General features: G+C 36.7%; 1 protein-coding gene across 14 annotated transcripts in view; it reads left to right on the forward strand.

Annotated features, from left to right (window-relative positions):
• The window catches only part of N4BP2 (NEDD4 binding protein 2), a 131,955-nt gene that overhangs the window by 62,087 nt on the left and 44,450 nt on the right, over positions 1–25,418 (forward strand). For 13 of the 14 annotated variants that reach the window (XM_077136654.1, XM_077136651.1, XM_077136659.1 and 10 more), the window contains 2 exons: positions 6,490–6,686; positions 9,447–9,565. In XM_077136654.1, coding sequence (XP_076992769.1) covers positions 6,490–6,686; positions 9,447–9,565 — 316 coding nt within the window. Of the gene's footprint in view, positions 1–6,489; positions 6,687–9,446; positions 9,566–25,418 lie in introns of those variants that run through there. The other variant, XM_077136664.1, reaches the window with a different exon arrangement.

A 25,418-nucleotide genomic window follows, 5' to 3' on the forward strand; every position in this document is an offset into this window, starting at 1 on the left:
GGTGTATTATGAAGCTACAGCATGGTACTGGCATAAAGATAGATATATTGACCAATGGAATCGAATAGAGTGTTCAGATATAGACCCTCTCATCTGCGGACAACTGATCTTTGATAAGGCAGTCAAGCCAACTCACTTGGGGCAGAACAGTCTCTTCAATAAATGGTGCCCAGAGAACTGGATATCCACATGCAAAAGAATGAAAGAGGATCCATATCTCACACCCTATACAAAACTTAACTCAAAATGGATCAAAGTCCTAAACATTAGATCTAAGATCATAAAACTGTTAGAAGAAAATATAAGGAAATATCTTAAAATTTTTATAATAGTAGGTGGCTTTCTAGACCTTACAGCCAAAGCATGAGCATTGAATAAAGAAAGAAAGAAATGGGAAGTCCTCAAAAATTAAACACTTTTGTGCGTCAAAGAACTTCATCAAGAAAGTAAAGAGACAGCCTACACAATGGGAGACAATATTTGGAAACGACATACCAGATAAAGGTCTAGTATCCAGAATTTATAAAGAGATTGTGCAACTCAACAACAAAAAGACAGCCAACCCAGTTACAAAATGGGCAAAAGACTTGAACAGACACTTCTCAGAAGAGAAAATACAAATGGCCAAAAGGCACATGAAGAAATGCTCAACCTCCCTGATTCTTAGGGAAATGCAGATCAAAACCACAATGAGATATCATCTCATCCCCACCAGAATGGCCATTATCAATAAAAAAGAAACTGGCAAGTGCTGGAGAGGATGTGGAGAAAGAGGCACACTTATCTACTGTTGATGGGAGTATCAAATGGTACAACCTCTATGGAAAGCAGTTTTTATACTCAGGAAGCTAAGTATAGAACTGCCATGTAATCCAGCAATACCGTTCCTAGGTATCTGCTCAGAAGACACGAGGGCAAGAACAGAAACGGACATTTGAACACCAATGTTTATAGCAGCATTATTTACAATTTCCAAGGGATGGAAACAGCCAATATGTCCATCAGCAGACAAGTAGTTAAATAAGCTGTGTTATATACATATGATGGAATATTATGCAGCTGTAAGACAGAATAAAGTTATGGAGTATATAACAACATGGATGGACCTTAAGGACATTATGCTAAATGAGATTAGCCAGAAACAAAAGGGTAAATACTGTATGGTCTCACCGATATGAACTGAGATTAGTGAGTGAACTTGGAGAATTTCAGTTGATAACAGAGACCATCAGAAGATAGAAATAGGGTAGATATTGGGTAATTGGAGTTGAAGGGATACAGATTGTGCGACAGGACTGATTGTAAAAATTCAGAAATGGATAGCACATTACTATCTAACTGTAATGCAGTAATTTCTAACTGTAATACAATAATGTTAGAACACTGAATGAAGCTGAATGTGAGAATGATACAGGGAGGAGGCCTGGGGGCACAAATGAAATCAGAAGGAAAGATAGACGATAAAGACAGAGATAGTATAATCTAGGAATGCCTAGAGTGTATAATGATAGTGACTAAATGTACAAATTTAAAAATGTTTTTGCATGAGGGAGAACAAAGGAATGTCCTTACTGCATGGTGCTGAAAATAGATGGTAATTAATATTTTAAAGCATTAACTTATGTGTGACACTAAAGCAAAAAATGTTTATTTGGTACAAAATTTATATTTTGACTAGTGCATTTCCTAATATAACTTATGAGGGCCACTTAATTGAACACCATAATACATGGAACCTTGAGTAGGGCATGACATTTTGTGGGTTTGTCCAGAGTGATTTGAACAGTGAATAAAAAAGTATTTGCAAAGTCCTCTTGGGGGAAGGGTGAGAAAGGGGGAAAATTCAACTTCCCCAAGTGGAGAATTGTTGATATTTTCACAAGCAGTGAGGACAACTAAAGCAATAGGCTGAGCCCCCAACCTTGGGGTTTATTCATATGAAACTTAACCCCACAAAGGATGGGCTAAACTTACTTAAAATTAGGCCTTAGAGTCACCTCCAAGAGAACCTCTTTTGTTGCTCAGATATGGCCTCTTTCAGTCAAAATGACAAGCAAACTCACTGACCTCCCCCTCTCTACATGGTACATGACTCTCAGGGGTGTGGACCTTCCTGGCAACATGGGACAGAAGTCTTAGAATGAGCTGGTACTCAGCATCTAGGGATTGAGAAAACCTTTTCGACCAAAAGGGGAAGAGCGAAATGAGACCAAAATAAAGTGTCAGTGGCTGAGAGATTCTAAACAGAGTTGAGAGATTATCCTGGAGGTTATTCTTATGCATTAAATAGATATCACCTTTTTAGTGAAGTTGCAATGGAGAGGCTGGAGGGAGCTGCCTGAAAATGGAGGGCTGTGTTCCAGTAGCCATATTTCTTGAAGATGATTGTATAATGATACAGCTTTCACAATGTGAATGTGTGATTGTGAAAACCTTGTGTCTGATGCTCCTTTTTTCTTTGTTATTGACAGATGAGTAATACATATGGATTAAAAATAAATAAATAATGGGAGAACAAATGTTAAAATAAATTTAGTAGATTGAAATGTTAGTGATCAATGAAAGGGATGGGTAAGGGGTATGGTATGTATGAATTTTTTTCTGTTTTCTTTTTTTGAATTGATGCAAATGTCCTAGGAAATGATCATGATGATGAATATAAAAAAAAAAACTTCATCTAAACCTCAAGTCACTTGAGTCCTTTTGAAAGGACTTTTGAAAGGACTCAAGTATGACCATAATTCTAAAATCCATAGAGAACTGGATTTAGGAGGATCATTATCCTGCCTCGGGAATGATATTGTATTTAACTTAGGGAAAATCATTTGTAGTGCTCTTCATGTAAAGATACTCACTGAAAAAAAAAAAGGAAAAAATTCAGGTTTCATCAAAAGATTACAAAACATAGTGTTCTGGTTTGCTAGCTGCCGGAATGCATCACACCAGAAGCAGACTGGCTTTTAATAAAAGGGGATTTATTTTGTTGGTTCTTCAGAGGAAAGGCAGCTAACTTTCCACTGAGGTTCTTTCTTACGTGGAAGGCACAAGATGGTCTCTGCTGGCCTTCTCTCCAGGCCCCTGGGTTCCAACAACTTTCCCCGGGGTGACTTCTTTCTGTATCTCCAAGGCCTGGGCTGAGCTGCTAGTGCTGAGATGAGGAATGCTGAGCTGCTAGCTGTGCTATGTTGGGATCTCTCATTTAAGCACCAGACAATTAAGTAAAACGTCACTCATTGCAGCAGACACGCCTCCTAGCTGACTGCAGATGTAATTAGCAACAGAGGAGGTTCATGTACCATTGGCTTATGTCCGCAGCAACAAGACTAGGTATGCTCACCTGGCCAAGTTGACAACTGAATCTAACTAACAGGAAGTAGAGGAGAAGATGAAAGCATTAGAAACCAACATTGAGGAGGACCAGACCTGGGGCATATCAGCCAAAAACTTTAAAAAATGGTCGTAAATATGTTAAGAGAAATAAAGGAAAACACAAAGAACTAAAGGAAATCAGGAAAATGATAGATGAACACAAAGAGAATATCAATATAGGGGTAGAAAATTTGAAAAGAAACCAAACATGCAAAAACCATTGTAAGAAAAATTAGAAATTCTCTACAGGGGTTCAACCAAAGATTGGGGCTGTCAGTAGAAAGAGTCAGTAATCTTAAAAAAATGTGACAATTGAAATCATCCTATCTGAGGAAGAAAAAGAAGAAAGAATGAAAAAAAAGAACAGAGCCTGAGGAACCTGGGGCATCCCATCAAGTGTACCAATATATGCATACTGGAAATCTCTGAGAAGAGAGAAGAGAGGAGAGAAAATACTCAAAGAAATATTTGCTGATATCTTACCAAATTATTATATTATATATGATATAATATTGTCATATTAATGGAATACATGAATATCCACATCGATATTTACAACCACCAAACAGGATCAACCCAACAGGATCCACACTGTGACATATTAGAATCACGCTGCTGAATGCCAAAAATAAAAAAAAATTCTGAAAGCTGCAAGAATTTCAAGAGAGAAGTAGTATATCATATACAATGACACCTCAATAAGATTGAGGTCAGTTTCTTAGCAGAAACCATGGTGTCTTCCCAGAAGGCAGTGGGAAGACATATTTCAAGCGATGAAAGCAAAAAACTGCCAACCAACAATTCTATGTAAGGTGAAACTGTGTTTCAAAAATGGAGGAGAGATTAAAACATTTCCAGATAAACAGAAGCTGAGGGACTTTGCTACTACTTGATGATCCTACAGGAGATGCTGAAGAGAGTTCTGCAGGTTGAACGGAAAGGACCCAAGACAGCAGATTGAGGCTGCATGAAGAAGTAAAGATCTCTGTTGAGGGTAACAACATGGGTGAATATAAATGTCAGAACTCCTGTATTTTGGTTTTAACTCTACTTTTTATTTCCCCCATGATATAAAAGGCAAATTCATAAAATGATGTCAGTGTTTTTGGATATATAATACATAAACATGTAATTTGTGATAAGAACTACATAAAGATGGGGGTGACAGAGGGATATATGAACATGGTTTGTATATACTATTGAAGTTAACTTAATGTCATAGCATGCTAGATTGTTTTAGATTTAGAATGTAAAATTTAGGCCCCATGGTAACTACAAAGGGAATATTGGAGAATAAATATACAAGCTCATAGAGGCAGAAAATTTTTTGTTTAGTTTTGTTTTTTGTCATGGGCAGGCACCGGGAAGGAAACCTGGGTCTCCGGCATTGTAGATGTGAACTCTGCCTGCTGAGCCACCGTGGCTTGCCCAATATGTTGTAGGTGTTTTTCTTTTTCTTTTCTTTACATGGGCAGGCACTGGGAATCAAACCCAGGTCTCTGGCATGGTAGGCAAGAACTCTGCCTGCTGAGCCACCATGGCCTGAGACAGAAATTTGAGTACAGGTTGTCAGAGACTGGGGACAGGGAGAATGGGTATAGGGTTCTGGTTGGGAAGATGGGGAGTTTTATTAATGGAAGGTAGTGGGGTCCCACAACGTTGTGAATGTTATCCCATTGAATGATATATTGAGAATGGTTGAGATGAGAAAATTTATGTTGTATATATGTTTCCACAATGAAAAAACAAAACAAAACAAAGTGCAACAAAAGAAACAATGACAATTAAATTCAGTACGTGACCCTCCTTTGAAATCTAGCAAGGAAGGAGCAAAGGCTCAAAGGGACATTTGCGACCTATGAGAAAATTGGAATATAGACTAAAATTTATTTCAATGTTAAATTTCTTAAACTTGATTATTGCTCTTAAGGTGGTGACATAAGTCTATGTCCTTGTTCTTAGGAAATGTACATGACAGTATTAGGTATGCAAGGAGCATGATACTATACTCAATACTATACTCAATCATCTATATTCGGTGTTCAGAAAATGGATAGGTAGATAGTACATGGATGGATGGATGGATAGAATGATACTGAAAAGAGGCAGAATGTTAAATTGGTAGATCTAGGTTTCTGGGTGTGGGAATAAGTGTATGTTGGTAACTGTCCTGTAAGTTTGAACATATTTAAGAATAAAATGTGAAAAAAAATTAAAAAGCCTGCCTTTTTGGTATATCCTACCAACTTGGAAATATTTGGTTCCAGAGAATTTCTCTACAGTAGTTTCTTTGGAGATTAATGCAGGGATGTCAGACCTGTTAATAATGGTCCTTCTTTTGTTCATGAGTTCCTCCAGATAGACCCTTCTGTCCACTCTGCCCTGGTACTAAGGCAAGAGGTCCAGGTTGAAGATTTTTAGGCTCTGCTTTAGTTCAGACCTGTGCCCATGTCATACCTTCAAGAGCTAAAGCTGTTTGAGAGATAGAGGTGCTCAAAGGGTACTGGTGTTGTGTGCATGCCAGTATCTGATGTTTCCTTGCTCTCCAGGAAAGCAAATCAATGTGTTGATATCCCTTAGAGATGCTGAAATGTTACACATTGAATCCTGTTATTGTGAAATTCTTTGGTGTCCAGTTCCTTCTTTAGGTTGAATATCATGTGCTCAATATTTATCATGTGTCCCAAGTGGGTTTAAGTTTTGCCAAAATATTGATCCTCTCTGTCCTTGGAGTGGCTGGGCAGCGCCTGGGGCCCTCAGACTATGGAGCCGCTCTACTGGGTCACCTCCAGCTAGCTGCTGTTTTCCAGCATCCTGTATAGGTGTCATCACTTTCTGTGTGTAGATGTGATATGAAAAAGAATGGGAAGCATTGAGTTGATTTATAGTTATAACCAAGTTGTTCATTCCAAATATTCCCATATTTACATATATAATTTCTTACTTGCAATTATGTGAAGATATTTTAGAATTTCTGAGCTGTGTTCTGTTTATAAGCAGAAGAGTTTAAAATGCCATGTTTCCACGTCTTTTCCAAAGTACATGTAATAGAGTAAATAATGTTGCTTAATTTGTACTTTTATTGTTGAGAGTATGACACTATTTATACTTCTTCTACAGATTCTTCCCTGGTTGGGCATATTAGTCTCAATAATCCTGAACAAAAATCATCTCACAGAACAGGCAGAAAATTATTGAAGACTTTAGCAGTGCCTGAAATGCTACCCTTATTTGATCAATGGAACGCTCAAACGAAGAAAGTATCACTCAGAGAAATAATGTCAGAAGAAATTGCCTTACAGGAAAAATTTGATTTGGTATGAAGTATATGAATATTAAGCCATTGTCTCTCACTCTATTTGATTACTTTATCATTTTCATTTAATTCTGTATCTCTTAGTCTGGAATCTGCTTTAACCTGATTGAAGTCGATGTTAAAATGTAAAAATGTTTTAAATATACTTTCAAAGCTCGAGGTTTTTGCTTCTGGAAAACTACTTGATATTTATGTAATAATAAGCCATCTCTGTTACATCAACATTGTTTTAGATTTAAATTTTCAGATTGAGCTGTGTCTTTCCTAGTTTCTACTATTTGAGTGTAATTTTTTAATTTCTAGAGATTAAATTATTTCTATTTTACATAAAATAGTAATAACAAATGTCTGTCTTGCTATTAAAGTAGCATCTATCCTTGAAACAAAATAATATGAATGTGAATTAAAGTACCCTTTCTTTTCTAAACTTCTCAAACAAGTTCGAATAAAAACTTAACTTTACTTTGAACTTTGTACTTGTTTATTTTTGTCCTTATTTCAGGCTATATAATTATTTGAAGCCACAAGGAAATTTGGTTTCTCTTGCATTTCTTCTTCTAAGCCTTTTCTGGGACTCTGAAAATTAGTGATAGGGAATTGGGAAGAGGTCTTAGAGGTTTAGTCCAATTTTCAAAGAAAGAAATATTACATAGATGGTGATTTTGAAACATTGTATCTTCGCACTTGACTGTTCAAAAGACCCCCGTTGTATTTGGCTGTAATATGTAGATTTGGGTCATAAGAAGATTGATGGGATCCTTCCACCTTCATATTTGTTGTCCCAGTTATCTTGTTAATTAAATTGGAAATATACTACCATTCCTGTCTTTGCATCTCTACATAATCCAAAGAACAATCTCTTCAGTAAGATTTTAAGGTTTTAATGTTTCAAGTATCCTCTTTAATTTACTTATTGAATACATTGGAAGAGTGGATTTTCTTAAAGCCTAAAACCTGTGCCCAAATGCTGTGATATTTTTTGTTGAAATGTCATTTCCACTACTGAAACTCATCTTTATGGTTCTAACTTGCCTTATAACCTCTCAGTATAATACTGAACAAATGAGCTTCTTTTGATTCCGTAAATTAGTGATTTTTTTTTTATCAGTGATTTTGGGGTGTTCTTTCACTCGGTTAGGTAATAGCAGCTGGACTACTTTGATCCCAAGAACACACACCCTTAAGGAGAGCCTCAGAAAGAGAATTTTTTAATGATTTAAGAAATCATTGAAAGGAGAAATACACTATGAATTTTTCTTTTTAAGCAAAGGATATAAAACTAAAGGCATAATGCATGAATAGAATAACTAATAGCATGACTAAGGTCATGAGTTTTTAGCTCATTGATGAGACCTTTGAGTTTATGGCTTAGTAGAAACTTTATGACTGGAAAATTGCTTATAAATTTGGCCACTCATTTTTTAGTAAACTGAGATCATAATGCATATTTTAAGTAAAACGTACTGGTTTTTTTTTTGCATGGGCAGGCACTAGGAATAGAACCCGGGTCTTTGGCATGCAGACAAAAACTCTGCCTGCTGAGCCACCGTGGCCTGCCTATAGTGGTCTTAATTCTGAGGTGACTTGGTTTCCATTACTCTTGTGATGTATGACGTGTTCAGCTTTACCAGTCCCTTTTATCTGTCGTCCATTGAGTTTACAAATTGCTATTTGGTGTTATAAACAGCTTTGTTATGGTTAGGCTTCAAAGCAAGTAATTATCCTAGGATTGTTTGGATTATTGTAATTTTTAAAATTGGGACTCACATTTGTTGCCTTTGAAATTTTATAGGAGTTATCTTATTTTTCATACATTAGGATCTATGTAACAAACCTAAGATGGTATTTAGTTACTTCAAAATATTAACAAAATGCCTAAGAAGTCACTTTAAGAATGTTTACCATAATTCTAGGCTAGAATTAAAATAGTAAATTTTAGGAAAGTTCTTTTAGCCAGGCAATTTAAACAGACAAATCCAAATATGATTTGAGGACAATAACAATTTTCACACAGTTATTTTGGAATAATATATTTGTGAAAAATAGTAATTGTGAATTCTAAGATTTTCTGTCAGTCTGAATTTGCAACTTATTTGTACATTGTAGTTTCTACCCATTGAGGAGAATATGTTTTTGAGGATGTTGTTCAAAGTATCATACAATGTCCCTCTTATGAGAACCTGTGGGAGAAATTTCTCTCAGGTCTCAGTACCAGAAAAGCTATCCTTCTCTTGAGCAACTGGTTTGTTTTTATTTTATGTAAACAGAATCTCTGTTTCCCCTGTTTGTCTTGTCCACTAAGAAGCTCAGAGCTAAATTTGTGGCCCAACTTTACAGGATTTTGTAGCATGCATTTATTTACTAATTTTACTTGCTAGCTTTATGCTATATTTATTTTCTGACTTCTTGATTTATATATATCCTGTTTATATATGCTCTATATGTTTGTATCTATCTCCTGTTATACAGTATGATTGAATATATTGGTATGTATATGTGACAGTATGGAGTATGTATATGTATATATTTATATACAAACACATGCATATATAAATGTATATATGTATGTATGTTGTATGTTTGAGCAGGTTCAAATCGTTTGTAAAAATGGGATATAAATTTCAGCCTTTGGTTGGTGAAGAAAGTCTGTTATTGATTTTAAATTATTAGCCTCTTTGCAACAAAGTAACCATGCTTTTGGATCAGTAAAGTTAATAAGATAAATTCTATCTTAATGGCATTGTTTTTGTTTTTGTTTTAGAAAAAGGAGTCACTTATCTTTGAAAAAGATTGTGCCACCAAACTAAAGGAAAAGGAGCTCTTCAAGATATTTCCAGCCATTAACCAAAATTTTTTGATGGACATTTTCAAGGACCACAAGTGAGTTCTAGAAGGATTGTGTCTGTACTTTCTACTGTGATATCCCTGAAAGTATGTTCCATATATTTTAATCCCTTGTCATTATTTTTATTTTTATTTATTTATTTATATACTTTAAAAATTTTTTATCAATAAAACAATCATACAATGTGAACATTCTTAACATATGAGCATTCCATTTTTGGTTTGCAATCAGTGGCTCACAATATCATCACATAGTTGTATATTCATCACCATGATCATTTCTCAGAACATTTACAGTCACTCCAGAAAAAGAAATAAAAAGAAAAACCTCACAGATACCATACCCCTTACCACTCCCTCTCATTTACCACTCATATTTCCCTCTACTTAATCCATATTTTTTACTCATCTGTCCATACTGTAGATAAAAGCATCAGAACGAGGTTTTCACAGTCATGCAATCATTTTGTGAAAGCAATATCACTATACAGTAATCTTAGAGAAACAGGGCTACAGGAACATAGCTCTAAATTTTCAGGCACTTCCCTCTAGCCTCTCTAATACACCTTAAACTAGAAACTACATATTATCTATATAACGCGTAAGAATAACCTCCAGGATGAACGTCTCGACTCTGTTTGAAATCTCTCAGCCACTGACACTTTATTTGGGCTCATTTCTCTCTTCCCCCTTTAGGTAGAGAAGATTTTCTTAATCCCTTGATGCTGAGTCCCAGCTCATCCTAGGATTTCTGTCCCACGTTGCCAGGAAGGTCCACACCCCTGGAAGTCATGCCCCACGTAGAGAGGGGGAGGACAGTGAGTCATGCGCCACATAGAGAAGGGGAGGACAGTTATATTTTTTTAAAAAATATGATAACAAACAGACACAAACATTCTTAACATATGATCATTTCATTCTACATATATAATCAGTAATTCGCAGTAACATCACATAGTTACATATTCATCATCATGATCATTTCTTAGAACGTGCATCAATTTAGAAAAAGAAATAAAAAGAGAACAGAAAAAAATTCATGCATACCATACTCTTGGGCCTAATTTTAAGTAGGCTTAGCCTGTCCTTTGCGGGGATGAGTTTCATATGAACAAACCCCAAGATTGAGGATTTGGCCTATTGATTTTGTTGTTCACTGCTTGCAAGAATATTAGGCCTTCTCCAAATGGGAAAGTCAAGTTTTCCCTCTTTCTCCCTGTTTCCCCAAGGGGACTTTGCAAATACTTTCTTATGCACTGTTCAAATCACTCTGGGATTTATTTACTGGGGCATCACTCAGGACAAATCTACAATATCTCATGCCCTACTCGAGTGTCCATGTACTTATGGTGTTCAATTAGGCTGTCTACATAAGCTATATTAGGAACTGCGCTAGTCAAAATATAAATTTTGTACCAAATAAACATTTTTTTGCTTTAGTCTCATGCATAAGTTAAAGTTTTAAAATATGAATGACCATCTATTTCAACACCCTGCAATATTGACATTCCTTTATTCTCCTTGTTCTAGTTTGCTAGCTGCTGGAATGCAATATGCCAGAAACAGAATGGCTTTTAAAAAGGGGAATTTAATAAGTTGCTAGTTTACAGTTCTGAGGCCGAGCAAATGTCCCAATTAAAACAAGTTTATAGAAATGTCTAATCAAAGGCAGCCATCCAGGGAAAGATACCTTGGTTCAAGAAGGCCGATGAAGTTCAGGGTTTCTCTCTCAAGTGAGAAGGCACATGGCGAACACAGTCAGGCCTTCTCTCTCAGCTAGAAGGGCACATGGTGAACATGGCGTTATCTGCTAGCTTTCTCTCCTGGCTTCCTGCTTCATGAAGTTCCCCGGGAGGTGTTTTCCTTCTTCATCTCCAAAGGTTGCTGGCTCATGGACTCTCTGCTTTGTGGTGCTGCCGCATGCTCTGCTCTCTCCAAATCTCTCATTCTCTAAAATGTTTCTTCTTTTATAGGACTCCAGAAACTAATCAAGACCCACTCAAAGGGTGGAGACATGTCATCACCTAATCCAGCTTAACAACCAATCTTGATTAAATCTCATCTCCAGGGAGATGATCTGATTCCAGTTTCAAATATACAGTATTGAATAAGGATTTTTCTGCCTTTATGAAATGGGATTTTGATTAAAACATGGCTTTTCTACATACATCCTTTCAAACCAGCACATTCCTCATGCAAAAACATTTTTTAATTTGTATATTTAGTCACTATCGTTGTACACTGTAAGCATTCCTAGATTGTACTATTTCGGTCTTATCATCTATCTTTCCTTCTCATTTGTGCCCCCAGCCCTCCTCCCTCTAACATTTGGACATTTAGTTTCATTCAGTGCACTAACGTTATTGTGCTGCAGTTAGGTAGTATTGTGCTATCCATTTCTGAATTTTTACAATCAGTCCTGTTGCACAATCTGTATCCCTTCAGATTCAGTTGTCCAATATCTACCCTATTTCTGTCTCCTGATGACCTCTATTCTTAACTAAAATTCTCCAAGTTCATTCATTAATGTTAATTCATATCAGTGAGACCATACAGTATTTGTCCTTTTGTTTCTGGCTAACCTCACTCAGCATAATGTTGTCACAGTCCATCCATGTTGTTACATACTACATAACTTTATTCTGTTTTACAGCTGCATAATAGTCCATCGTATATGTATATAACACAGCTTGTTTAGCCACTTGTCTGCTGATGGGTATATTGGCTGTTTCCATCACTTAGCAACTGTAAATAATGCTGCTGTTACAGTACTGCAATACAGTAATCTATACAGGATTAAAGGACCTCTTTCTCGTTCTGTGCTCCCTGTGTTTCAGTTGTTCAAATGAGCTACACAAACAGGTTGAATTAGATTATGCACTACAGAAAATTTCAGTTCCAGATGAAATAAACCTTTCTTCCATTGGTCTCAAAGAGTATGTGTGGTTCTAAAATATAGACACTGTCTTCCTTACCTCTATGTTCTGAATTACTTTAACCACAACCTCTTCGCTCTTATCTCTAAATATCAGGTTATATATATATAAAACAGCCTTGCAAAATCCAGAAATAATAATCACCACTCTGGACTTAATGTGTCTGCTCTAAAAGCTTACAATTTAGGTGCCTGTTTTCTTATAAGCATTTTCTAAAGGCAACCATACCATGTTGTTCTTTTGTTTCTGGCTTATTTTGTCTTGCCAAATGTCCCACATGTTCATTCATGTCATTGCATGCCTCATGCCATTGTTCCTTTTTGTAGCAGCACAGCCTTTGTTCATAAGTATACACCATTATTCACCATTCTACTACTCCATCAGTTCATCCTTCAGCCACCTGCTTTCACTGGGCCTCATGTAGAGGGCCGAAAGTCCACAGTCCATCAACATTCTCAATTTTAGATAATTTTGTTGTTCCCAAGAGATAGAAAACCAATAAACACACCCTCACCAAATAAGAAATCTATACTTCCTCTTAACTCTTGTCCCTCACCCCATTATTTATCTCTGCTGTTGCTGTGGCAGTGCTGATGGTTTTCTTTTAAACACAGCTCACAGCATGCAATAGCAGTTTTCCCCTTGTACCCTGGACTTAAACGCTCTTTATATAAGTATCATATCATTGAAGTAATTCTTATAAGAACTCATTTATATTTCTAGTGTGAGTCAGTAGGACATGTAGGTCTATACAACCCCTTTCAATCTTGTTCATCTTCAATATGGTGATATTATTTCTAGGCCCACTAGAGAATTACCTTCGCTCCTGTCTATTCCCTTACATTGGAGTTCAACCTCATTAGCTAATGGTTCACCCATATCTAGCTTCTATGTATCTCTAAGTCCCCTATATTCTGCATTATAAGTCTCTTATTATACCTTTATGCTGATCATAAAAGTGCAATCATACAGTATCTGTCCTTTTGTGTCTGACTAATTTCACTCAGCATTATGTCCTCAAGGCTCATCCATCTTGTCATGTGCTTCAGGACATCATTTTGTCTTACTGCTGCATAATATTCCATTGTGTGTATATTATCACATTTTGTTGATCCACTCGTTGGTTGATGGGCATTTGTTTTGTTCCCATCTTTTGGCGATTGTGAATAATGCTGCTATGAACATCAGTGTGCAAATGTCTGTTTGTATCATTGCTTTCAGCTCTTCTGGGTATATACCAAGTAGTGCTATTGCTAGGTCATAGGAGCAGCTCTATATTTAGTTTCCTAAGGAACCTCCAAACAGTATTCCGTAGTGGCTGCACCATTGTACATTCCTGCCAGCAGTGCATAAGTGTCCCAATTTCTCCACTTCTTCTTCAACATTTGTAGTTTCCTGATTGTTTAACAGCAGCCATTCTTATAGGTGTGATGTGGTATCTCATTGTAATCTTAATCTGCAGTTCCCTTATAACCAGTAAAAATGAGCATTTCTTTATGTGCTTTTGTGCCATCTGTACTTACTCTTCAGAAAAATGCCTATTCATATCTTTAGCCCATTTTATGATTGGATTGTTTGTTCTTTTGTTGTTGAGTTGTATGATTTCTTTGTATATACAGGAAATTGAACATTTGTCTGATATGCGATTTCCAAATATTTCTCCCATTGAGTTGGTGCCTCTTCACCTTTTTTGACAGTCTTTTGAGATACAGAACCATTTGACTTTGAGGAGTTCCCATTTACCTATTTTTTTCTTTTGTTGGTTGTACTTTGTGTGTAAAGTTTAGGAAGCTACCTCCTATCGTCTTGACGATGTTTCCCTACGTTTTCTTGTAGAAGCTTATGGGGTAGTTCTTATATTTAGGTGTTTGATCCACTTTGAGTTAATTTTTGTGTAGGGTGTAAGATAGGGGTCCTCTTTCATTTCTTGGCTATTGATATCTTGTTCTTCCATGCCCAATTATTGAAAAGACCATTTTGTCCCAGTTCAGAGGATTTGGGGGCCTTGTCAAAAATCAGTTGACCATAGATTTGGTGGTCTGTTTCTGTGCTCTCAATTTGATTCCATTGGTCTGTGCTTCTGTCTTTGTGCCAGTACCGTGCTGTTTTGACCATTGTGGCTTTATAATAGGTTTTAACGTCAGGAAGTGTTAATCCTCCCACTTCTTTCTTCTGTTTTAGGATGCTTTTCGCTATTCAGGGTCTCTTTTCTTTCCAGGTGAATTTGGTCATTAGCTTTTCCAAATCTTCAAAGTACATTGTTGGAATTTTGATTGGTACTCTGTTGACTCTCTAGATCAATTTGCGGAGAATTGACATCTTAACTATATTTAGCCTTCCTATCCATGAGCAGGGAATGTCTTTCCACCTATTTAGATCTCCTTTGATTTCTTTTAGTAGTGTTATGTAGTTTTCTGTGTACAAATTCTTTATGTCCCTAGTTAAGTTCACTTCTAAGTATTTGATTCTTTTAGTTGCTATTTTGAATGGAAGTTTTTCCTTAACTCCACAGCTAGCTCATTGCTTGTGTATAGAGAAGTTACTGATTTTTGCACATTAATTTTATATCCTGCCACCTTGCTGAATTTGTGTATTAGCTCAAGTAATTGAGCTAATTGCTGTAGATTTCTCAGGATCTTCCAAGTATAGTAGTATATCATCTGCAAATAATGAGAGTTTTACTTCTTCCTTTCCAATTTGGATGCCTTTTGTTTGTCCTGCCTGATTGCTCTAGCTAAACCTTCTAGCACAATGTTGAATAATATTTGTGACAGTGGATATCCTTGTCTTGTACCTGATCTTAGGGGGAAGGCTTTTAGTCTCTCTCCATTGAAAATGATGCTGGCCATCGGTTTTTCAAATATTCCCTTTGTCATATTGCAGTAGTTACCTTTGATTCCTGTCTTTTGGAGTGTTTTTATCAGAAAAGGATTCTGAATTTTGTCGAGTGCTTTTTCAATATCAGTTGAGATGGTCATATGATTTTTCCCTTTTGATTTGTTAATGTACTGTATTACATTAATTGATTTTCTTGTGTTAAACCTTGCATTCCTGGTATCAATCCCACTTGGTCATGGTGTATAATTCTTTTAATGTGTTGTTGGATTCAATTTGCTCATATTTTATTGAGAATTTTTGCATGTATGTTCATTAGGGAGATTGGTCTGTAGTTTTCCTTTCTTATAGCTTCTTTACCCAGTTTTCGTATTAAAATGATATTAGCATCATAAAATGAGTTAGGTAGAGTTCTTTTTTTCCTCAATTTGTTGGAAAAGTTTGAGCAGGATTAGTGTTAGTTCTTTCTGGAATGTTTGATAAAATTTCCCTGTGAAGCCATCTGGCCTTGGGCTTTTCTTGGTAGAAATATTTTTGATGACTGATTGAATCTCTTTACTTGTGACTGGTTTGTTGAGAACTTCGGTTTCTTTCTGAGTCATTGTAGCTTGTTTGCGTGTCTGCAGGATTAAGCCCATTTCATCTAAGTTGTCTAGTTTGGCGTATACTTGTTCATAGTATCCTCTTATGATTTCTTCTATTTCTTCAGGATTTGTGGTAACGCACCCCTTCTCATTTGTGATTTTGTTTTATTTCCATCCTCTCTCTTCTTTTCTTTGTCAGTCTTGCTAGTGACAAACTTTTGGTTTTATTGATTGTTTCTATCATTCTTTTGTTCTCCCATTCATTTATCTCTGCTTTACTCTTTGTTACTTCTCTTTTCCTATTGGCTTTGGTGTTAGTTTGCTGTTCTTAAGTTTCTCCAGGTTTGCTGTTATGTCCTCGATTTTTGCTCTTTCTTGTTTTTTAATACAGGCATTTAAGGCAATAAATTTCCCTCTCAGCACAGCCTTTGCTGCATCCCATAAGTTCTGACAAGTTGCATTCTCATTTTCATTCATCTCCAGAGAGCTGCTGATTTCTCTAGCAATTTCTTCTTTGACCCACTGATTGTTTAAGAGTGTGTTATTTAATGTCCATATATTTGTGAATGTTCTCATTCTGTGGTGGTTATTGAGATCCAGCTTAATCCCATTGTGATCAGAGAAAGTGCTCTGAATAATTTCAGTATTTTCAAATTTATAAAGACCTGTTTTGTGCCCCAGCATATGATCTATCCTAGAGAACATTTCATGAACACTAGAAGAATGTATGACCTTGTGCTTTGAGGTACAATTATCTACATATGACTGTTAGATCTAATTCATTTTTCAAGTTATTTAACTTCTCTATTTCTTTGTTGATCTTCTGTCTGCTTGTTCTATCTATGGAGGAGAATGGTGTATTGAAGTCTACTACGATTATTGTTGACACATCTGTTGCTCCTTTCAGTTTTGCCAATATCAGTGTCATGTACTTTGGAGCTCCTTGAGTGGGACCCTAAACATTTTTGATCGTTTTATCTTCTTGGTGAATTGACGCTTTAATTAGGATATAGTGTCCTTCTTTGCCTTTTATGTCTTTACATTTCAAGTCTATTTTGTCTGATATTAGTATAGCTACTCCTGCTTTCTTTTGGTTACAACTTGAGTGGAAGATCTTTTTCCATCCTTTCATTTTCAATCTATTTGTATCCTTGTGTCCAAGATGAGTCTCTTGTAAACAGCGTATAGCTAGATTATGTTTTTAATTCCATTCTGCCAATCTGTATCTTTTAATTGGTAAGTTTAGTCTATTAACATTCAAAGTTTTACTGAAAAGGTGTTTTTTTGGGGGGGTGCATGGTCCAGGAATCGAAGCCGGGTCTCCTACATGGAAGGTGGGCATTCTAACCACTAAACTACCCGTGCACCCGAAAAGGTGTTTCTTGATTCCACCATCTTATCTTTTTAATTTTATTTGTCAGATCTATATATTCTTTTCCCTTTTACTCTTTGTATTCTCTAAGTTGCCTTTAGTTGTCCTCTTCAATTCTGTGCCCTCCTCCAGACCCTTCCTCTCCTGTTGTTTTTTTTTTTTCAGCTGGGAGAACTCCTTTTAGTATTTCTTGTTGGGCCGATCTCTTGTTGACAGATTCTTTCAGGACTTCTTTGTGAAAGCTTTAATTTCTCCCTCAATTTTAAAGGACAGTTTGGCTGGGTACAGAATTCTTGCCTGGAAGTCTTTCTCTTTCAGGATTTTAATATATCATACCACTGCCTTCTTGCCTCCAGGGTGCTAGCTGAGTAGTCTAAACTCAGTCTTATTTGATTTCCCTTGTATGTAGTATATTGTTTTTTTCTTGCCGCTTTCAGGATTTTCTGATTCTCTTGACATTTGACAGACTGATAGTATGTGCCTTGGGGTAGACCTATTTGGATTTATTCTATTTGGAGTTCTTTGGGTCTCTTTGACATGTATATTTGTATCCTTTATTAGGTTTGGGATGTTTTCCCCCATTATATCCTCAACTACTCTTCCTAGCCCTTTACTCCTCTCTTCTCCTTCTGGGACATCAGTGGTTCTTACATTTGTGCACTTTGTTATGCCTATCATTTCCCTGAGTTCCCATTCAATTTTTTCCATCTTTTTTGCCATTTGCTGTTTTGAGTCTTTGAAATCAGTTATCCTGTCCTGTATATCATTTATTCTTTCTTCTGTCTCTTCAAATCTGGTGTTATATGCCTCTAGTATGTTTTTTATTTGATCAACAGAGTCTTTAATCTCTGTGATTTCCACTATTTTTCTATTTATTCTTTCAAATTCCTCTGTGCTCTTGTACTGTCTTCTTGATCTCCTTTATGTCATTTGCTATCCCACTCATTTTATTAAGCAGAGTTGTAGGAACATTTTTGATCAGTTGTTCCAATGTCAGTGTCTCCTCAGGTGTTTTACTTTGGTCATTAGGCAGGGCTATATCTGTCTGCACTGTGATTTGCTTAGTGATCTTCTGCTGTTTTCGTCACATGTAGACATTTTGATTGATTTACTTTGGTAGTTGATTTCTTTCAATAGTCTAAGGCCTTGAGTTTGCGGGGTGGTTGTACAGCAGGGATAAGGGCACAGATTGGAGCACTCAGTATGGTGAATTGTTTCAGGGCAGGGATGGACGCAGGTTGGGGATGTTGTGCTGGTGCCTGTGAATGTGGGCGCCCAGTGGCCAGGGAGGATGTAGCTGTGTAGGTGCACCAGTCTGTGGGACGTAACCCTGGTGTACACTGGTCTAAGGCATGGGGCTCTTTGTGCATGTGCATAGAGCTGTGGAGCAGATCGGTGTTACACTTCCTAGTCCTGTGTACCTGTCTGTGCACTCCCGCGGGCTCCGCCGCTCTGCACCTCCCTGCCAGGCTCCAGCTTTCTGTCTCTCAGTTCCTTGGCCTCTGCTACCAGGGCTACCGCATGTGGTACAGAAGGCTCTCCCAGGTCAGCCACACTCCCGAATTGCTACCTCCATCACCCTCTTGTCCCTTCTCTAGCTTTTCCATGGAGCAGAGATGTACTTCTTTTTAAATTGAATTTTATTGCAATACATTTACACACCAGTTAATCCATCAAAAGTTTATAATCAGTGGCTCATAGTATGATCACATACTTGTGCATTTGTTACCACAGTCGATTTCTACTTTATATGTAAATATATTTTTTGAAAAATAACATATGCGAAAAAGCAATAAATTTTAATGCACACTGCAAAAATTAGTTATAGAACACATTTCAGAGTTTGATATGGATTACACTTCCACAATTTAAGGTTTTTACTTCTAACTGCTCCAAGACACTGGAGACTAAAAGAATTATCAATATGATTCAGCAGTCGTACTCATTTGTTAAACTCTTACTTCTCTGTATAACTCCACCATCTCCTTTGAGTTTTTACCCCATCTTTAGGGTTATTTGGGCTATGCCCATTCTAACTTTTTTATGTTGGAATGAACTGTCAATAATATGGGATAAGGGGATGGAAATAGTTGATGTTCTGGAGAGGCTGGTCCCTCTGGGTTTCAGGACTTATCTGGCCTAGGAACTCATCTGGAGGTTGTAGGTTTCCAGAAAGTAATCATAGTGCTTGGAACCTTTGTAGAATCTCAGATAAAGCTCTAGGTGCTCTTTGGGGTTCGCAGGAATGGTTTTGTGGGGGGTTGGTACACCATGTAGGTAGCAATGTCTAGCTGAAGCTTGTGCAAGAGTAGTCTCCAGAGTACCCTCTTTTTTAAATTAATTAATTAATTTATTTATTTATTTTTAAATACCAAAAAACACCAAACAAGCACAAACTTTCGTAACTTTTGATCATTCCGTTCTACATATATAATCAGTAATTCACAATATCATCACATAGTTGCATATTCATCATCATCATCATTTCTTGGAACATTTGCATCTATTCAGAAAAAGAAATAAAAAGAAAACAGAAAAAAATTCATACATACCATACCCCTTACCCCTCCCTTTCATCAATCACTAGCATTTCACTCTAAATTTATTTTAACATTTGTTCCCCCTATTATTTATTTTTATTCCATATGTTCTATTTGTATGTTGACAAGGTAGATAAAAGGAGCATCAGACACAGGTTTTCACAATCACACAGTCACATTGTGAAAGCTATGTCATTATACAATCATCTTCAAGAAACATGGCTACTGGAACACAGCTCTACATTTTCAGGCAGTTCTCTCCAGCTTCTTGATTACATCTTGAATAACAAGGTGATACCTACTTAATGCGTGAGAATAACCTGCAGGATAACCTCTCGACTCTGTTTGGAATCTCTCAGCCATTGACACTTTGTCTCATTTCACTCTTCCCCCTTTTGTCAAGAAGGTTTTCTCAATCCCCTGATGCTGGGTCTCAGCTCATTCTAGGATTTCTGTCCCATGTCGCAGGAAGGTCCACACCCCTGGGAGTAGACAGGGGGAGGGCGGTGAGTTTGCTTGTTGTGTTGGCTGGAGAGAGAGGCCACCTCTGAGCAAAAAAAGAGGTTCTCTTGGGGGTGACTCTTAGGGCTAATTTTAAGTAGGGTTGACCTATCCTTTGTGGGGTTAAATTTCATATGACAAACCCCAAAATTGGGGGCTCAGCCTACAGCGCTGGTCATCCACATTGCTTGAGAGAACGTCAAGAATTCAACTTGTGGAGGTTGAATTCTAAACTACCCCCCACCATTCCCTGAAGGGGATGCTGCAAACACTTTTATTCACTGTTCAAATCACTCTGGGATTCACTGGGGCATCACTCTGGATGAACACACAAAGTCCCATGTCCCACTCAGGTTCCATGCACTCACAGTGTTCAACTAAACTGTCCACATGTTACACTAGGAAATGCACCCGTCAAAACACAAATCCTGTACCAAATAGACATTTTTTGCCTTAGTCCCACACACAAGTTGAAATTCTAAAATATTAATTACCATCTATTTTCAGCCTCTTGCAGTAATGAAATTCCCTTGTTCTTCCCTATGCAAAAACATTGTGAAAATTTGTACACTTAGTCACCATCACCATACACTCTAGGCATTTATAGCCCACACCATCCCAGTCCTCATTGTCTATCTTTCTTTCTGATTTCATTTGTGCCCCCAGCCTTCCTCCCTCTATCATTCTCACATTCAGCTTCATTCAGTGTTTTAACATAATTGTATTACAGTTGGGTAGTATTGTGCTGTCCATTTCTGAGTTTTTACATTCAGTCCTGTTGTACAATCTGTATCCCTTCAGCTCCAATTGCCCAATGTCTTACCCTGTTTCTATCTCCAGATGGTCTCTGTTACCAATGAAATTCTCCAAGTTTATTCACTAATGTCAGTTCATATTAATGAGACCATACAGTATTTGTCCTTTTGTTTCTGACTAATCTCACTCATCATAATGCCCTTAAGTTCCATCCATGTTGTTACATACTTCATAACTTTATTCTGTCTTACGGGTGCATAATATTCTGTTGTATGTATATACCACAGTTTGTTTAGCCATTTATCTGTTGATGGACATTTTGGCTGTTTCCATCTCTTGGCAATTGTAAATAATGCTACTATAAACATTGGTGTGCAGATGTCCATTTGTGTCCTTGCCCTCATGTCCTTTGAGTAGATAGCTAGCAATGGTATTACCAGGTAATATGGCAATTCTATATTTAGCTTTTTGAGGAACTGCCAAACTGCCTTCCAAGGTGGTTGTACCATTTGACATTCCCACCAACACTGGATAAGTGTGCCTCTTTCTCCACATCCTCTCCCGCACTTGTCAGTTTCTGTTTTATTGATAATGGCCATTCTGGTGGGTGTGAGATGATATCTCAATGTGGTTTTGATTTGCATTTCTCTAATGGATGGGGAAGTTGAGCATCTCTTCATGTGCCTTTTGGCCATTTGTATTTCCTCTTCTGAGAAGTGTCTGTTCAAGTCTTTTGCCCATTTTGTAATTGGGTTGGCTGTCTTTTTGTTGTTGAGTCGCACAATCTCTTTATAAATTCTGGATACTAGACCTTTATCTGATATGTCGTTTCCAAATATTGTCTCCCGTTGTGTAGGCTGTGTTTTTACTTTCTTGATGAAGTTCTTTGATGGCAAAAGTGTTTAATTTTGAGGAGTTCCCATTTTTTTCTTTCTTTCTTCAGTGCTCTTGCTTTGGGTGTAAGGTCTAGAAAACCGCCTCCAACTATATGATTTATAAGATATTTCCCTATATTTTCTTCTAACAGTTTTATGGTCTTAGATCTAATTTTAGGTCTTTGATCCCTTTTGAATTAACTTTTGTATAAGGTGTGAGATATGGGTCCTCTTTTGTTCTTTTGCATATGGATGACCAGTTCTCTAGGCACCATTTATTGAAGAGACTGTTCTGCCCCAGGTGAGTTGCCTTGAGTGCCTTATCAAAGATCAGTTGTCTGCAGATGAGAGGGTCTATATCTGAACACTCTATTTGATTCTATTGGTCAATATATCTGCCTTTATGCCAGTACCATGCTGTAGCTTCATAATACGCCTTAAAGTAAGGTAGCGTGAGACCTCTGACTTTTTTTCTTTCTCAGAATATTTGTAGCTATTCAGGGCACCCTGCTCTTCAGATAAATTTGCTTATTGGTTTTTCTATTTCTGAAAAGTAAGGTGTTGGGATTTTAATTGGTAGTGCATTGAATCTGTAAATCAATTTAGGTAGAATTGACATCTTTACTATATTTAATCTTCCAATCCATCAACACGGTGTGCCCTTCTATCTATTTAGGTCTTCTGTGATTTCTTTTAACAATTTCTTGTAGTTTTCTTTTTATAGGTCTTTTGTTTCTTTTGTTAAATTTATTCCTAAATATTTTATTCTTTTGGTTGCAATTTTAAATGGAATTCTTTCCTTGATTTCCCCCTCAGATTGTTCATTACTAGTGTACAGAAACACTACAGATTTTTGAGTGTTGATCTTGTAGCCTGCCACTTTGCTGTACTCATTTATTAACTCTAGTAGTTCTGCTGCTGATTTTTCGGGGTTTTCGACATGTAGTATCATATCATCTGCAAACAGTGAAAGTTTTACTTCTTCCTTTCCAATTTTGATGCCTTGTATTTCTTTTTCTTGTCTAATTGCTCTGGCTAGAACTTCCAACACAATGTTGAATAACAGTGGTGATAGTGGACATCCTTGTCTTGTTCCTGATCTTAGGGGGAAAGTGTTCAGCTTTTCCCTATTGAGGATGATGTTAGCTGTGGGTTTTTCATATCATTTTAAGGAAGTTCCTTCTTTTCCTCTCCTTTGAAGTGTTCTCAACAGGAAAGGATGTTGAATTTTGTCTAATGCCTTTTCTGCATCAATTAAGTAGATCATGTGAGCTTTCTGCTTTGATTTGTTGATATGGTGTATAACATTAATTGATTTTCTTATGTTGAACCATCCTTGCATACCTGGGATGAATACTACTTGATCATGGTATATAATTCTTTTAACGTGTTGCTGGATTCGGTTTGCTAGAATTTTGTTGAGGATTTTTGCATCTATATTCATTAAAGAGATTGGTCTGTAGTTTCCTTTTTTTTGTAATATCTTTGTCTGGCTTTGGTATAAAGATGATGTTGGCTTCATAGAATGAGTTAGGTAGCTTTCCCTTCTCTTCAATTTTTTTGAAGAGTTTGAACAGAATTGGTAGTAATTCTTTCTGGAATGTTTGGTAGAATACACATATGAAGCCATTTGGTCCTGGACTTTTCTTTTTGGGGAGCTTCTTAATGACCGATTCAATTTCTTTACTTGTGATTGGTTTGTTGAGGTCGTTTATTTCTTCTCGAGTCAAAGTTGGTTGTTCATGCCTTTCTAGAAAGTTGTCCATTTCATCTACATTGTTGTATTTATTAGCATAAAGTTGTTCATAGTATCTTGTTATTACTTCCTTTATTTCTGAGGGGTCAGTGGTTATGTCTCCTCTTCCATTTCTGATCTTATTATTTGCATCCTCTCTCTTCTTTTTATCAGTCTTGCTAAGGGTCCATCAATCTTATCGATTTTCTCATAGATCCAGCTTCTGGTTTTGTTGATTTTCTCAATTGTTTTCATGTTCTCAATTTCATTTATTTCTGCTCTAATCTTCATTATTTCTTTCCTTTTACTTGCTTTAGGGTTAGTATGCTGTTCTTTCTCTTCTTCTTCCAAGTGGACAGTTAATTTCTCAATTTTCCTGTTTTTTGATATAGGCATTTAGGGCAATAAATTTCTGTCTTAGCACTGCCTTTGCTGCATCCCATAAGTTTTGATATGTTGTGTTTTCATTTTCATTTGCCTCGAGATATTTACTGATTTCTCTTGTAATTTCTTCCTTGACCCACCAGTTGTTTAAGAGGGTGTTGTTGAGCCTCCACATATTTGTGCATTTTCTGGTGCTCTGCCTGTTATTGATTTCCAACTTCATTCCTGTATGATCTGAGAAAGTGATTTGCATGATTTCGATCTTTTTAAATTTATTGAGACTTGCTTTGTGACCCAGCATATGGTCTATCCTTGAGAATGATCCATGAGCACTTGAGAAAAAGGTGTATCCTGCTGTTGTGGGTGTAATGTTCTATAACATTATAATTCTATAAATGTCTGTTAAGTCTAGCTCATTTCTTGTATTATTCAAATTCTTTCTGTCTTTATTGATCCTCTGTCTAGATGTTCTGTCCATTGATAAGAATGTGGAATTGAAGTCTCCAACTACCATATACATATGGTAGATGTATCTATTTCTCTTTTCAGTGCTTTCAAGTGTTTGCTGCATGTGTTTTCGAGCATTCTGGCTTGGTGCATAAATATTCATGATTGTTATGTCTTCTTGTTGAAGTGTTCCTTTTATTAATACATAGTGTCCTTCTTTTTCTCTTTTAACTGTTTGACATTTGAAGTCTTAATTTGTTGGCTATTAGTATAGCTACTTCTGCTTTTTTCTGACTGTTATTTGCATTAAATATCTTTTCCCACCCTTTTACTTTCAACCTATGTTTATCCTTGGGTCTAAGATGTGTTTCCTGTAGACAGCATATAGATGGGTCCTGTTTTTTAATCCATTCTGCCAGTCTGCATCTTTTGAGTGGTGAGTTTAATCCATTAACATTTGGTGTTATTACTGTATGGATAGTACTTTCTTCTGCCATTTTGCCTTTTGGATTTTATATGTCGCATCTAATTTACTTCTTTTTACCTTTGCTGATAGTCTTCATTTCTACATTCTTCTCCACACCTCTCTTTTCTGTGTTTTCATATCTGTCTCTAGTGCTCCCTTTAGTATTTCTTGCAGAGCTGGTCTCTTGGTCACACAAAAAATCTCTCAGAGATTTTTTGCCTGAAAATGTTTTAATTTCTCCCTCAGTTTTGAAGGACACTTTTGCTGGATATAGAATTCTTGGTTGGCAGTTTTTCTCTTTTAGTAATTTAAATTTATCAACCCACTCTCTTCTTGCCTCCATGGTTTCTGCTGAGAAATCTATGCATGTCTTATTGGGCTTCCCTTGTATGTGATGGATTGCTTTTCTCTTGCTGCTTTCAAGATTCTCTCTTTCACTTTGACCTCTGACATTCTGG

This window comes from Tamandua tetradactyla, chromosome 19 (genome assembly GCF_023851605.1).
Source record: "Tamandua tetradactyla isolate mTamTet1 chromosome 19, mTamTet1.pri, whole genome shotgun sequence".
NCBI classification, from domain to species: domain Eukaryota; kingdom Metazoa; phylum Chordata; class Mammalia; order Pilosa; family Myrmecophagidae; genus Tamandua; species Tamandua tetradactyla.